General features: G+C 41.9%; 1 protein-coding gene across 1 annotated transcript in view; it reads right to left on the bottom strand.

The window, feature by feature from the left end:
* Positions 1–16,487, bottom strand: part of LOC135547074 (melanophilin-like) — a 120,319-nt gene that overhangs the window by 26,433 nt on the left and 77,399 nt on the right. Inside the window, exons 8-9 of the mRNA XM_064975708.1 lie at positions 12,943–13,114; positions 11,726–11,964 (exon numbers count right to left, since the gene is read on the bottom strand). Coding sequence (XP_064831780.1) covers positions 11,726–11,964; positions 12,943–13,114 — 411 coding nt within the window. The remainder of the gene's footprint in view (positions 1–11,725; positions 11,965–12,942; positions 13,115–16,487) is intronic.

The following is a 16,487-nucleotide window of genomic DNA, read 5'->3' on the forward strand; positions in this document are numbered from 1 at the left end:
TGTTTTCACTTTGAACGAAAACAAGGGGGGTTGAGCCATGAGCTGCTTTGGGCTGACCTTCTGGGCAAGGTGTGTCTTTGCGCTAATCAAATCAAATTGTATTTGTTACATGCGCAGAATACAAAAAGTGTAGACCTTACAGTGAAATGCTTACTTACAAGCCCTTAACCAACAATGCAGTTTTAAAGAATATACCAAAAAAGAATAACAAACCAACAAATAATTCAAGAGCAGCAGTAAATAACAATAGCGTAGCTATATACAGGTGGTACCGGCACAGAGTCAATATGCAGGGGCACCGGTGTCGAAGTATTTGAGGTAATATGTACAAGTAGGTAGAGTTATTGAAGTGACTATGCGTAGATAATAACAGAGAGTAGCAGCAGTGTAGAGGGGGGGTGCAATGCAAATAGTCTGGGTAGCCATTTGATTAGATGTTCAGATGTCTTATGGCTTGGGGATGGCGATGGATAGAAGCTGTTTAGATGCCTCTTGGACTTGGCGCTCCGGTACCGCTTGCCGTGCGGTACCAGAGAGAACAGTCTATGACTAGGGTGGCTGGAGTCTTTGACAATTTTTAGGGCCTTCCTCTGACACCGCCTGGTATAGAGGTCCTGGATGGCAGGAAGCTTGGCCCCAGTGATGTACTGGGTCGTACGCACTACCCTTCGTAGTGCCTTGCGGTCAGAGGCCGAGCAGTTGCCATAACAGGAAGTGATGCAACCCGTTAGGATGCTCTCGATGGTCCAGCTGTAGAACCTTTTGAGTATCTAAGGACCCATGCCAAATCGTTTCAGTCTCCTGAGGGGGAATAGGTTTTGTCGTGCCCTCTTCACGACTGTCTTGGTGTGCTTGGACCATGTAAGTTTGTTGGTGATGTGGACGCCAAGGAACTTGAAGCTCTCAACCTGCTCCACTACAGCCACATGGAAGAGAATGGTGTTGATGTGAACCATGACCAGCCTTTCAAAGCATTTCATGGCTACAGGCGTGAGTGCTACGTGTCAGTAGTCATTTAGGCAGGTTACCTTAGTGTTCTTGGGCACTCGAATGACCCTGCTGGAGAGGAAGTGAAAGTCACTTGCAACCTTATGTTACAGCCACCAGACACAAACAGAGCAGACGAAGCCAACAAGCATCATTTTCTGTTCTTGGATCTGAGTCAACTCGACCCCAAAAGAGAAAAAGAAACGAGAAAGACTGCTCATGACCTATCCATAAACCGGAAAAACATTGTTATGTATTTTGAAAGGTGGAAGAGTGATGCCAAAATGGCCACATTCTCACAGTTCAGTTTGTAGCCTGCTAGCTATGTTAGTTGCTAACCTTAGTGTGTTTAATGTTCAGATAGCTAACAAGTCTACTTAGCTAGCTAACATCTTCTGTATTCTGACTGTTTTGTATTCAAATGAATCCAACGATAGCCTCATGTAGCTACACTGCATAAACCCCACAAGATGCACAATGCATATCCTGAGGCCGCATTTTTTATAGCTGGGGACTTTAATAAAGCAAATCTGAGAAAAACACTAGCTAAAGCTAAATATGCAGATTGCTGACATAATAGGTAGGTAGCATTATCTACAAAGGAAACACACTAAGTGGTTGCAGCATTTTCAGCCCAGGACCACTCCAAAAAATGAATCTACCTATAAAATTCAGTACGGTAACATCACACAAACATATATTTCTCATGAAGATACAGGTGGAGAAGGTCTGATTTCGAGGGAACCTGAGGCTGTAGAAGTTGTGGTTGTGCAAACCCCAACACAATAAATTCTCACAACCAACAGAGAGAAAACCCAATACAAAACTTTTTTAAACATCTTCTATTTTTCTATTATACTTATTCCCCCTGACGAGCCAATCCAAAACAAAACTTACATCTACAACACAGCAAAACGTGCAGCCAACAACGTGCAACGTGTAGCTTGTGCAAACTGGACACTGCATATCCTGAGGCCGCATTTTTTATAGCTGGGGACTTTAATAAAGCAAATCTGAGAAAAACACTACCAAAGTTCTATCAACACATTGCCTGCAGTACTCACACTTCAAAAACACTCAACCGTTGTTACTCTCTGTTCCGGGATGGCTGCAAGGTCCTCCCCCGACATCCCTTCGGCAAATCAGATCACGACTACATTTTGCCCCTCCCTTCCCATAGGCAGGAAGTATCCGTGCTAAGGTCTATTCAACGCTAGTCAAGACTGTTTTGATCTCGAGGACTGGGACATGTTCCGGGTTGCCTCTGAGAATAACATTAACGTATACACTGACACGGTGACTTCAGAGTATAAGGGATGCTGTTCACACTGTGATGATTAAAACCTGACCAAAAACCATAGATAGATGGCAGCATTGAAAGCGTGAACCACTGCATTTAACCACGGCAAGGTGACTGGGAATATGATTGAATAAAAATAGTCAAATTTTGCCTCGGCAATCAAACAGGCAAAATGTCAGTACAGAGACAAAGTAGAGTCACAATTCAACGGCTCCGACACAAGACATACAGTGCCAGTCTAAAGTTTGGACACAGCTACTCATTCCAGGGTTTTCTTTATTTTCACTACTTTCTACTTTGTAGAAAAATGGTGAAGACATCACATCTATGACATACCACATATGGAATCATGTAGCAACCCAAAAAATTTGAAACAAATCAAGGCATCAAATGCCTTGATGAAAGATTTGCACATTCTCTCAACCAGCTTCATGAGGTAGTCAACAGGAATGCATTTCAATTAACCTCTTACATCTATGGGGGCGCTATTTCATTTTTGGATGAAAAACGTTCCCGTTTTAAACAAGATATTTTGTCACAAAAAGATGCTCGACTATGCATATAATTGATAGCATTCGAAAGAAAACACTCTGACATGTCCAGAAATACCAAGATATTCTCTGTGCGTGCCCTAGAACGTGAGCTTCAGGCAAAACCAAGATGAGATGGCATCCAGGAAATGACAAGGATTTTTGAGGCTCTGTATTCCATTGTCTCCTTATATGGCTGTGAATGCGAGAGGAATGAGCCTGCCCTTTCTGTCGTTTCCCCAAGGTGTCTGCAGCATTGTGACGTATTTGTAGGCAGATCATTGGAAGATTGACCATAAGAGACCACATTTACCAGGTGTCCGCCCGGTGTCCTGCGCCGAAATTGGTGCGCAAAAGTCACCTGCCAGTATTTTTCCATGGGATACAGAGAGGAAAGCAAGCTTCCACGAACTGCATATCAATGAAGAGATATGTGAAAAAACACCTTGAGGATGGATTCCAAACAACGTTTGCCATGTTTCGGTCGATATTATGTAGTTAATTCGGAAAAAGTTTTACGTTGTAGGTGACTGAATTTTCGGTTCGTTTCGGTAGCCAGACGCAATGTAGAAAACGGAACGATTTCTCCTACACACAGACGCTTTCAGGAAAAACTGCGCATTTGGTATGTAACTGAGAGTCTCCTCATTGAAAACATCAGAAGCTCTTCAAAGGTAAATGATTTTATTTATTTGGTTATCTGGTTTTTGTGAAAATGTTGCGTGCTAAATGCTACTCAAAATGCTATGCTAGCTTTGCATACTCTTACACAAATTAGTCAATTTCTATGGTTCAAAAGCATATTTTGAAAATCTGAGATGACAGTGTTGTTAAGAAAAGGCTAAGCTTGAGAGCAGACGCATTATTTTCATTTTATTTGCGATTTTCAGAAATCGTTAACGTTGCGTTATGCTAATGAGCCTGAGGCTTTAGTCACAAACCCGGATCCGGGATGGGGAGTTTCAAGAAGTTAACAGGTGTGCCTTGATAAGTTAATTTGTGGAATTTCTTTCCTTCTTGCGTTTAAGCCAATCAGTTGTGTTGTGACAAGGTAGGGGTGGTATACAGAAGATAGCCGTATTTGGTAAAAGACCAAGTCCATATTATGTCATGAACAGCTCAAATAAGCAAAGAGAAATTACAGTCCATCACCACTTTAAGACATGAAGGTCAGCCAATATGGAACATTTCAAGAACTTTGAAAGTTTCTTCAAGTGCAGTTGCAAAAACCATCAAGCTGGTTCTCATAAGGACCGCCACAGGAAAGGAAGACCTAGAGTTAGCTCTGCTGCAGAGGATAAGTTCAATAGAGTTAACTGCACCTCAGATTGCAGTCCAAATAAATTATTCACAGAGTTCAAGTAACAGACACATCTCAACATCAACTTTTCAGAGGACACTGAGTGAAACAGGCCTTCATGGTCAAATTGCTGCAAACAAACCACTACTAAAAGGACACCAAAAATAAGAAGAGATTTGCTTGGACATTAGACTTGTGGAAATCTGTCCTTTGGACTGATGAGTCCAAATTTGCGATTTTTGGTTCCAACCGCCGTGTCATGTGAGACGAAGATGTCCGCATATGTGGTTCCCACCGATAAGCATAGAGGAAGATGTGTGATGTTGTGGGGGTGCTTTGCTGGTGACACTGTCAGTAATTTATTTACAATTCAAGTCACACTTAACCAGCAAGGCTACCACAGCATTCTGCAGTGGTACGCCATCGCATCTGGTTTGCACTTAGTCCCACTATCATTTGTTTTTCAACAGGACAATGACCTAAAACACACCTCCAGGCTGCGTAAGGGCTATTTGACCAAGAAGGAGAGTAATGGTGTGCTGCATCAGATGACCTGGCCTCCACAATCACCCAAACTCAACCCAATTGAGATGGTTTGGGTTGAGTTGGAACACAGAGTGAAGGAAAAGCAGCCAACAAGTGCACAGCATATATGGGAACTCCTTCAAGACTGTTGGAAAAGCATTCCAGGTGAAGCTGGTTGAGAGAATACCAAGAGTATGCAAAGCTGTCATCTGGAACACATTATTCCATTTCTGTGAGTAACTTGTCTGTGGAACTTGTTCAGTTTGTCTCAGTTGTTGAATCTTGTCATGCTCATAGAAATATTTACACGATAAATTTGCTGAAAATAAACGCAGTTGACAGTGAAAGGACTTTTCTTTTTTTGCTGAGTTATATACATATATATTTACTTTTATTTAACGAGGCAAGTCAGTTAAGAACAAATTCTTATTTACAACGACGGCATAGGAACAGTGGGTTAACTGCCTTGTTCAGGTACAGTGGAAGTAGGAAATTTGCATACACCTTAGCCAAATACATTTAAACTCAGTGTTTCACAATTCCTGACATTAAATCAAAGTAAAAAAACTCTGTTTTAGGTCAGTTAGGATCACCACTTTATTTTAAGAATGTGAAATGTCAGAATAATAGTAGAGTGAATGATTAACTTCAGCTTGTATTCCTTTCATCACATTCCCAGTGGGTCAGACGTTTACATATACACAATTAGTATTTGGTAGCATTGCCTTTAAATTGCATAATTTGGGTAAAATGTTTCAGGTAGCCTTCCACAAGCTTCCCACAATAAATTGGGAGAATTTACGCCCATTCCTCCTGACAGAGCTGGTGTAAATGAGTCAGGTTTGTAGGCCTCCTTGCTCACACACACTTTTTCAGTTCTGCCCACACATTTTCCATAGGATTGAGGTCAGGACTTTGTGATGGCCACTGTAATACCTTGACTTTGTTGTCCTTAATTGGAATTATGCTTGGGGTCATTGTCCATTTGGAAGACCCGTTTGCCACCAAGCTTTAACTTCCTGACTGATGTCTTGAGATGTTGAATCAATATATCCACATAATTTTACTTCCTCATGATGCCACTATTTTGTGAAGTGCACCAAGCCCTCCTGCAGCAAAGCACCCCCACAACATGATGCTGCCATCCCCGTGCTTCACGGTTGGGATGGTGTTCTTCGGATTGCAAGCCTCCCCCTTTTTCTCCAAACATAAAAATGGTCATTATGGCCAAACAGTTCTAATTTTGTTTTCTCAGACTAGAGGACATTTCTCCAAAACGTACAATCTATGTCCCCATGTGCAGTTGCAAACTGTAGTCTAGCTTTTTTATGGAGGTTTAGTAGCAGTGGCTTCTTCCTTGCCGAGTGGCCTTTCAGGTTATGTCGATATAGGACTTGTTTTACTGTGGATATACAGTGGGGCAAAAAAGTATTTACTGTATGTACAGTGGGGCAGAAAATATTTAGTCAGCCACCAATTGTGCAGTTCTCCTACTTAAAAAGATGAGAGAGGCCTGTAATTTTCATCACAGGTACACTTCAACTATGACGGACAAAATCATAAAAGAAAATCCAGAAAATCACATTGTAGGATTTTGAATAAATTTATTAGCAAATTATGGTGGAAAATAAGTATTTGGTCACCTACAAACAAGCAAGATTTCTGGGTCTCACAGACCTGTAACTTCTTCTTTAAGAGGCTCCTCCGTCCTCCACTCGTTACCTGTATTAATGGCACCTGTTTGAACTTGTTATCAGTATAAAAGACACCTGTCGACAACCTCAAACAGTCACACTCCAAACTCCACTATGGACAAAACCAAAGAGCTGTCAAAGGACACCAGAAACAAAATTGTAGACCTGCACCAGGCTGGGAAGACTGAATCTGCAATAGGTAAGCAGCTTGGTTTGAAGAAATCAACTGTGGGAGCAATTATTAGGAAATGGAAGACATACAAGACCACTGATAATCTCCCTCGATCTGGGGCTCCACTCAAGATCTCACCCCGTGGGGTCAAAATGATCACAAGAACGGTGAGCAAAAATCCTAGAACCACATGGGGGGACCTAGTGAACGACCTGCAGAGAGCTGGGACCAAAGTAACAAAGCCTACCATCAGTAACATACTACGCCGACAGGGACTCAAATCCTGCAGTGCCAGATGTGGCCCCCTGCTTAAGACAGTACATGTCCAGGCCCGTCTGAAGTTTGCTAGAGAGCATTTGGATGATCCAGAAGAAGATTGGGAGAATGTCATATGGTCAGATGAAACGAAAAAAAAACTTTTTGTTAAAAACTCAACTCGTCGTGTTTGGAGGACAAAGAATGCCGAGTTGCATCCAAATAACACCATACCTACTGTGAAGCATGGGGGTGGAAACATCATGCTTTGGGGCTGTTTTTCTGCAAAGGGACCAGGACGACTGATCCGTGTAAAGGAATGAATGAATGGGGCCATGTATCGTGAGATTTTGAGTGAAAACCTCCTTCCATCAGCAAGGGCATTGAAGATTAAACGTGGCTGGGTCTTTCAGCATGACAATGATCCCAAACACACCACCCTGGCAACGAAGGAGTGGCTTCTTAAGAAGCATTTCAAGGTCCTGGAGTGGCCCAGCCAGTCTCCAGATCTCAACCACATTGAAAATCTTTGGAGGGAGTTGAAAGTCCGTGTTGCCCAGCAACATCCCTAAAACATCACTGCTAACATTAGCTAGCTAACATTAGCTTAGCTAACATTAGCTAGCTAACATTAGCTAGCTAACATTAGGCTTTAACTAACAATGCAACCAACTTTATAACAAAATGATGTACAAACAATACCTGTACATGAAGCGAACATTAGACTCTTACCCAAATACATGGATGGATGCTTCATGGCAGACTGTAACTTTTTTGATGAATAAAGCTGCAATATGTAACTTGGGCGACCTGACCAAGTTCACACACAAATGTGTGTTATAAATCTGTCACTCATTGAAAGCAAGTCTAAGAAGCGGTAGATCGGTTCCATGTGCGCTATTTCTATGTTTCCCGTTCTTAAGTTTTGGTTTTACAGCAGCTGAATATACAATATTTGTGACTGGTTTCAGAAAACTAGGAATATATCGTACATCACTACTTCACAGGAGAGGCATTTGAACATATATTTCTTTAACCAAAATGTTTTTTTTTTGCCAGAAATACCTTCTAGAACATATGAACTTTCATGTGCCTTAATATCAAACGTGTATGCCATCTGTAAATACATATAATATTGATAAATTATGAGGGCAGTTGGTTTAGCTACGGAAAAAGCTAGGAACCTTCCAGCTATGCCGAGAGATAAGTCGGATTGGTCTACCATGTAATACGCATCTGTCTCTAACATGAGCTGGTCAGTAGGTAATTACCGGAAAAAAGATGGCGGAAGTGGACAATAAAGTGGATTCTGAATCTAATGGCAGGTAGAATCAAGGCGAATTGGAATATTCTCCAAAATAATGGGGCATGGAGCAAAGTAGTGTGATGAGAATGTCCCTTCGTATCTTCGTACGGTTTAGCCTAGTGGTTAGAGCGTTGGACTAGTAACCGGAAGGTTGCGAGTTCAAACCCCCGAGCTCACAAGGTACAAATCTGTCGTTCTGCCCCTGAACAGGCAGTTAACCCACTGTTCCCAGGCCGTCATTGAAAATAAGAATGTGTTCTTAACTGACTTGCCTGGTTAAATAAAGGTAAAATTAAAAAAATTAAATTAAATGAGGAGCAGCTGATCGGATTACCAGTCTATAAGAATCCATTTAAGATATCTAAACTTGTGGGTAAAGTGAAAGCTGTGAGGATCACGAGGCGGGCTTTTTTAGATTTTTTTGCCTCTACGGATCAGAAGGAACGTGTGTTGCTTCTCACCCGATTTGATACGTTTGAAGTGTTGTGTGTGTCTCTCTTCAGAGCAGGTGTAACAGTATAACTTTAGACCGTCCCCTCGCCCATACCCGGGCGTGAACCAGGGACCCTCTGCACACATCAACAACAGTCACCCACGAAGCATCGTTACCCATCGCTCCACAAAAGCCATGACCCTTGCAGAGCAAAGGGATCCACTACTTAAAGGTCTCAGAGCAAGTGACGTCACCAATTGAAACGCTATTTAGCGCGCACCACCGCTAACTAGCTAGCTATTTCACATCCGTTACACAGGGCACCTCTCAAGGGGGTTATATCTGGCGTCTCGTGGGAAGTCGATGTTGAAAGTATTCTTGGAGGGATTGATGCAATTGTGGTGGGAACCACATAGCCACTTCTTTCGAATGCCCGACAAGGATGAAAGAGAATAAGGTGACCAAAGTCAGTGCTGTTCAGAGCATTTCACATGTAACAGCTGTTAAAAGGGTTGAGGGTTTGAATTATGCTCCTGAAGAGTCAATGGTGGTGGATAGGCCAGCATTGCAGCTGCAGGGTTTGCCTTTCACCAGCAGGACCCTGACAGTTTAAAGGTTAAGATGGTGGACTTTGTGTCCTTTATAGCTATGGTGATTAATGGCACTGCCAAGGTGGAGAGATGGTCCAGGAAAATCTATATCATTGTGGATGCGGCTGAGCGGTTCCTGGGACTGAAACATTTCTCGGCGGAGGAATTACATTGAATATTGCCAAAAAGCTGTACCACCCTCTCAGGCCCTAGAGCTTGAGAAGGGAGATATGGAGATTTGAAAGAAGAAAGAAGAGTGAGTTTTTGCTTTTGTCAATGTACTATTTTTATTTGGGTGGATTACGTTAAGTTTCGCTATCACGTACGGATTTTATTTTTACATTGTTTTGGTTTTTCAACCAGTCCAGCTGGTGGTGTCTATACATATTTTGGGGTTGTAGTCTGCCATAAAACCCACGCTGCTTTTTTGAAAGATGTCACGTAGTAGAAATGCAAAAGCGTTGCTCTCCACTTTCTGGAGGACCGAGTTTTGAAATCAGCGGAATGCCGATTGGAATTAGAGTATGACAGCTAAGGAGATGGAGACAATTCTGGTGTTTGATTGCAAATATGCAGACGAAGTCAAAAAGAGAACACTGAAGGATGTTGTATGAAACACCTGTCTCCGGATTACATCTTCAAACTAAGGGCATCCCTGGCATCCGTCACAGAGAGGGAGAAGCGTCCATCCAGGTATACGGGTAAGATAGTCTATCTAGCTACATTTTCAGATATTATACCTTTTAACTTTGTCAGGTATTCATTTTCATTTCAAGTTAAAGTGTACTGTTAGCTAGCTGGCTATCGTTAGCTGGCTGGCTCGCTAGCTAATGTTACGTATATGATCTGTGTAGTAATATTATTTGTATCTTAGAGCCATTTGCATTGCTAGTTATAGCCTAATGTTAGCAAGCTAGCTAACATTGAACCTGGTTGGTTAGATACCTGCAGATTCATGCAAGGTAGTAATGTTATGATTTGGGATTATGGTTCATTGTTTAGCGAGCTAACTAAATGTCTAAAGAAAAGACTCCACTATGCAAGTAACCCTTTCAGTACACCTTCTGTATCCTGTGCACGTGACAAATAAACATTGATTTTATTTGATATAGTGTGTGTTTACCAGAGACGGTAATGTGAAGAACATGACCTGCACTAAAGTCAAATTAGGATATACCGTTAGGCCAATGAGACAGTGTCCAAATTCACATGTGAATCCTTAAAGAGATGGGTGAGACTAAGGCTTTAGAGGGTGTGAACGATGCTAAATTGGTGTCAACAAAGTAGAGCTCTCCAGTAGGTTTACCAAAACATTTTAGCAACAAGGAAACAATTCTAATTTTAGCAAACAGGAAATGGCGTAGCAATTTCTCTATAGAACATCTAAGTAAAAGTTATTCTGTTATTTGCGTTTCTTCTGCTCAGTTTTCGTTGGAAGTTGTGTCATTTCGCTCTAATTCACACTGACAGTGTACCATCACTATCAGAAAACTCTGCAATGTCTGTTTAAATGATAATGTTCTTGTTACCCAAGTCAAGGATTTGATCATCATCTGATTCATTTTCAGTCTTAGAGAGTCAGCTCGTCTTCCTCCAGAAAGAAGTAAATCACAACATTCTCACCAATCAAGGCTAGCCAGGAAGAATCCTTTGTTTCTCCATGAAAAATAAAACTAGCTAGTAACAATTTATTTTTCATTCATATTCACAGATTACCTATGAGTTTGTTATTGAGGCACATGAAAGTACACATGTTTAATAAGGCATTTCTGCCCCCCCCGAAAAAATATCCTTTGAATAAGGAATGTCGGTTTTACAGCACACTTGAGAGATCCAGACACATTTGTTAATAAAACAGATGAATGCAACTGTTTATGTCAAATTGTTTTGTGTTCTACTTGTAGCCTTGGTTGTCCTGAAAACTTAGTTGTGAGGCTAAATAGGGGTTGGATAAATAGGGGTTGGACATGCAGATAAATGAAATGTCGATTTTTGCTGGAGTCTTGGGTCTGAGTTAATCCCACTTTGTAACACAATAACATGTTAAGAAATCCAAGGGGGGGGGTGAATATTTATGATAGGCACTGTAAAGGTCGGAGTCAGTAGTAACATATGAATATGATGCAATATCCTCTTCTCCATATCTCCCTTCTAACAGCTGTGTCTCCACTCCATGTGTCACACTGATGTTGTTCCCTGTGTTGGTGGGGACCCTGGGTGAATGCTTGCATGAGAGTCTCAACGTAACTCAGCTCAAGTGATCACTTCCCGTCTATGTTACAGAACCAACATCCACTCTAAGGACAAGAGTTCAACGATTATGCAAGATAAAACACTCAGGTTGTGTTTACACAGGCAGTCCAAATCTGATATTTTGCCCAATTATGGACTCGAGCTGATCTGATTGGTCAAAAGACAATTTAGTGGGAAAATATCAGAATTGGTCTGCCTGTGTAGACACAGCCTTACATACACTTGTCCTGGCAAGACGGTTGGTCTCAATGGATGGTTAACTATTCATTATAGACATCCTGTAAACCTAGTTGGAGTCCCATGGTGTTTGTGGGTGTGTCATTTCCAATGTCCTATACATCTGGCGGAGCGGAGCCCCTTCGTGTGTCTGTGTCCTTTACCTGTGGCGGTGCCCCGTGGTTGAGGCTTTCCTGTGAGGAGAAGTGGCTGTGACTACGTCGGCGCGACGCCAGACGCTGGTACTGGCGCTGGTACTCTTCCTCTTCCTCCGAGTCCTCCAGGCCATACAGTTGTCCGCTGCTGCGAAGGTGCCCATTGTTGGCACTGCCACACGAAGACTGGCTCATCCTGGACAAGGATCGTGCCCGCATCATCCAGTTCTCTGGGTACGGCACCTCGTCTGACCGGATAGAGAGTTCATAGACGGGGGGGCCTAGTGAAGTTATTACGGAATCCATGTTCATGTAGGAAAGAGGAAGAGATGTTGTACCTAGTGTAATAATGTGTACCTTTTGGGTGATCCGTTATATTCTACTTCTAGCAGAGTGCATTCTTGCCAGAGTGCATTCTTGGTTCAAATAGTATTGGAGTACTGGAATACCATATTGAGTGCCAGATAGGTTGGATTTGCACTTTTTGGACTATTCTATTTTGCTCCAGGAAAGCTCAATCAAGCACAGCAAGGGTTGCAAATCTACCAGTAATTTATCAAAGTAATCTATGACAATCTATGGTAACTTTGGTCATTTGTACTTAAATACATGAGTTTTGGTTCAAGAAAAAATTGCCTAATTAAAAAAGCATCTAATAAACAATGGCATTGTTTTCAATGAGATGCATCACTTCAATTTATTGACTTTTTTCACAACTGCCACCAGTTTGCCACCACAACATTGGTTGTAAAAAAAATATTTCATGCTGAAATCCTAATATTAAACACCAATGGTGTTCACTAAAATGATGGTTTATATTTAGGATAATGTTTTACAGCTTTGTCATTCATTTTTTAAATTTAAAAATCATCAAATTGTATTATTTTATATATTTTACGTGGCCACACAGAGGGCCAGAGATAATCAGAAATGATAATCTGAAGTACCCGAAAATGCCACTAGATGTCATCTGTTAAAATGAATTTGAAAAACTTGAATGTTACCAAAGTTCTGGTAGTGTAATTGTAAACTTAAAAAGTTACAGTAATAATATACCCTCCCCTTGCAACCCTAAGAACAGCTAAGGCATTTAGGCTTGACCCTTGGTTACATTGTATGTATGTACTTTGTGTCCTAATATCAATGAGCACATACATTAATATATACAATAGAAGAAGTGTATGTTAGTGGGGGTGTACGTCTAACACACATGGTGTAGTCCTCACCGAAGCGGGCCGGCTTGTCCAGCAGACTCATCCGGCGGCTGTGGAGGACCTCCGTGTTGAACTCGGAGTGTCTTTCACCCTGCTCCTCCAGGATCTGCTGGAACATGCAGGCCATGTCGGCCTCGGCTGTCAGGGACTCCCGTGTGCCGCCCTCCAGACTGCTCTGTGGACTCTGGAGACATCACCACCACCATGTCAGTAATTCTCTAGGCAAGATTATTTTAGAAAACATTTGTTTTTCACTAATGTTTGTCATCGTGCCATTGTGGTGTTTTGAGCCCGGCTGTGCTAAATACAAACAAACTCGAAATTAGCTACCTTTAACCGTTCTACCAGAGTTTCACTGCGATTCTGCTAGTGGCCCGTGTCTATCAAAAATGATGCAGCGACCATAGATTATCAGAGGGATTTGCAAGCTGATGGGAAATCAATTTACAGCTCTGAAGTGATGTAACAACCTAATGTTAGCTAGCTTGCTAGCCTAGCTGGTTAAGTCAGTTAGCTAACTTAACATCCTGTATTAAACCCTGACAGCCATCAGCTAAGTTAAATCAAATAGCCATCTTTTGGCATACACAGTCAATAGTTTATGCCATGATACTGGTAATTTAGTCATTGCTAGACTGTAAACTACCTTCAGCAGATTAAACATGTTTGTTTGTTTGTTTGTTCTATCTTTGACTGACATTAGCTAACGTAAACTAGCTAATGTTACTCTTATTTGGTATCTCAATTTGGTAGCCAACTATTCCACCCTTGTTTGGAAAACACTCAATTACTAAAAATATAATTTTTGAAATTGCCAATCCACTCTCTGTTTGTGGGTTGGTAGCAATGATGAATGTGTTTAAATCATCTATGGTTGGTTGGCTGACAATATTGAAATGTCCATGTTAGGTATGCTTAGCTAGCCAGTCTAATAGAGATCAATACAATTAGTGGGGTGGCTAAATTGTGTATGGTTCTGTACTGTTGTAGGTGGTACAGAATCTGATTCCACCAACATGCTCTGCACAAGGTGAAGGTAAGTTAGACAACATATTTACAAGCTAACGGTTAAAATAGCTGAATGTACAGTAAGCATGGAATAAACAGAAATTGGGTAGTGTTTTTATGGTTTGTGTTTGTTATGGGTAACAGGTGTTTCGAGGTAGCCTGAGAACCACAGAATACCTTCCAGACCATGTAATCAATTCTCTTTTTTACCCTTTCTTTTTGTAAAAATCACGTTATCTGGAGTCATTCCACAGTGCCATTTTAATAACTCTACCTGCATGTACATTTTACCTCAATCACCTCGACTAACCGGTGCCCCTGCACATTGACTTTGTACCGGTACCCCTATATAGCCTCGCTATTGTTATTTTACTATTGCTCTTTTAAATGTTTTTATTTATTTCACCTTTATTTAACCAGGTAGGCTAGTTGAGAACAAGTTCTCATTTGCAACTGCGACCTGGCCAAGATAAAGCATAGCAATTCGACACATACAACAACACAGAGTTACACATGGAATAAACAAAACATACAGTCAATAATACAGTAGAAAAATAAGTCTATATACAATGTGAGCAAATGAGGTGAGATAAGGGAGGTAAAGGCAAAAAAAGGTCATGGTGGCGAGGTAAATAGAATATAGCAAGTACAGCACTGGAATGGTAGATTTGCAGTGGAATAATTTGCAAAGTAGAAATAGAAATAATGGGGTGCAAAGGAGCAAAAATAAATAAATAGCAGTAGGGGAAGAGATAGTTGTTTGGGCTAAATTATAGATGGACTATCTTTCATCGATGGCAGTTATGATGTAGTTTAGGACCTTGAGCGTGGCTGAGGTGCTCCAATGACCAGCCCTGAAACCAGATTGCATAGCGGAGAAGGTATGGTGGGATTCGAAATGGTCGGTAATCTGTTTGTTAACTTGGCTTTCGAAGACCTTAGAAAGACAGGGTAGGATAGATATATGTCTGTAGCAGTTTGGGTCTAAAGTGTCACCCCCTTTGAAGAGGGGGATGACCGCGGCAGCTTTCCAATCTTTGGGAATCTCAGACGATACGAAAGAGAGGTTGAACAGGCTAGTAATAGGGGTTGCAACAATTTCAGCGGATAATTTTAGAAAGAGAGGGTCCTTACTCATTTGTAGGGGTCAAGATTTTGCAGCACTTTCAGAACATCAGCTATCTGGATTTGGGTGAAGGAGAAATGGTGTGGGCTTTGGTGGGTTGCTGTGGGCAGTGCAGGGCAGTTGACCGGGTTAGGGGTAGCCAGGTGGAAAGCATGGCCAGCCGTAGAGAAATGCTTATTTAAATTCTCAATTATAGTGGATTTATCGGTGGCGACAGTGTTTCCTAGCCACAGAGCAGTGGGCAGCTGGGAGGAGGTGCTCTTATTCTCCATGGACTTTACAGTGTCCCCAAACTTTTTTGAGTTAGTACTACAGAATGCAAATTTATTTTAGGAAAGCTAAGGCTAGCTTTTTCAAACTGCCTGTGTATTTTTGTTCCTAACTTCCCTGAAAAGTTGCATATCACGGGGGCTATTCGATGCTAATGCAGAACGCCACAGGATGTTTTTGTGCTGGTCAAGGGCAGACCGGTCAGGAGTGAACCAAGGACTATATCTATTCCAAGTTCCACATTTTTGGAATGGGGCATGCTTATTTAAGATGGTGAGGAAGGCACTTTTAAAGAATAGCCAGGCATCATCTACTGACGGGATCAGGTCAATGTCATTCCAGGATACCCTGGCCAGGTCGATTAGAAAGGCCTGCTCGCAGAAATGTTTTAGGGAGCGTTTGACAGTGATGAGGGGAGGTCATTTGGTTGCAGACCCATTACGGATGCATGGGATGAGGCAGTGATTGCTGAGATCTTGATTGAAAACAGCAGAGGTGTATTTGGAGGGCGAGTTAGTTAGGATGACATCTGAGGGTGCCCGTGTTTACGGATTTGGAGTTGTACCTGGTAGGTTCATTGATAATTTCTGTGAGATTGAGGGCATCAAGCTTAGATTGTAGGATGGCTGGGGTGTTAAGCATGTCCCAGTTTAGGTCACCTAGTAGCACGAACTCAGTAGATAGATGGGGGGCAATCAATTCACATATGGTATCGAGGGCACAGCTGGGGGCAGAGGGAGGTCTATAGCAAGAGGCAACAGTGAGAGATTTGTTTCTGGAAAGGTGAATTTTTAGAAGTAGAAGCTCGAATTGTTTGGGTACAGACTTGGATAGCCTGCAGAGTTCTGTATTACTATCTTTGCAGTCGATTGCAACACATGCCCCTTTGGCAGTTCTATCTTGGCAGAAAATGTTATAGTTAGCGGTTAAGACCTCCGGGTTGGCAGAGTGTGCTAAAGCAGTGAGTAAAACAAACTTAGGGAGTAGGCTTCTAATGTTAACATGCATGAAACCAAGGCTTTTACGGTTACAGAAGTCAACAAATGAGAGCACCTGGGGAGTGGGAGTGGGGCTAGGCACTGCAGGACCTGGATTAACCTCTACATCAGCAGAGGAGAAGTAGGATAAGGGTACGGCTAAATGCTATGCGAAC

Source organism: Oncorhynchus masou, chromosome 10, assembly GCF_036934945.1.
Source record: "Oncorhynchus masou masou isolate Uvic2021 chromosome 10, UVic_Omas_1.1, whole genome shotgun sequence".
Lineage (NCBI taxonomy): Eukaryota > Metazoa > Chordata > Actinopteri > Salmoniformes > Salmonidae > Oncorhynchus > Oncorhynchus masou.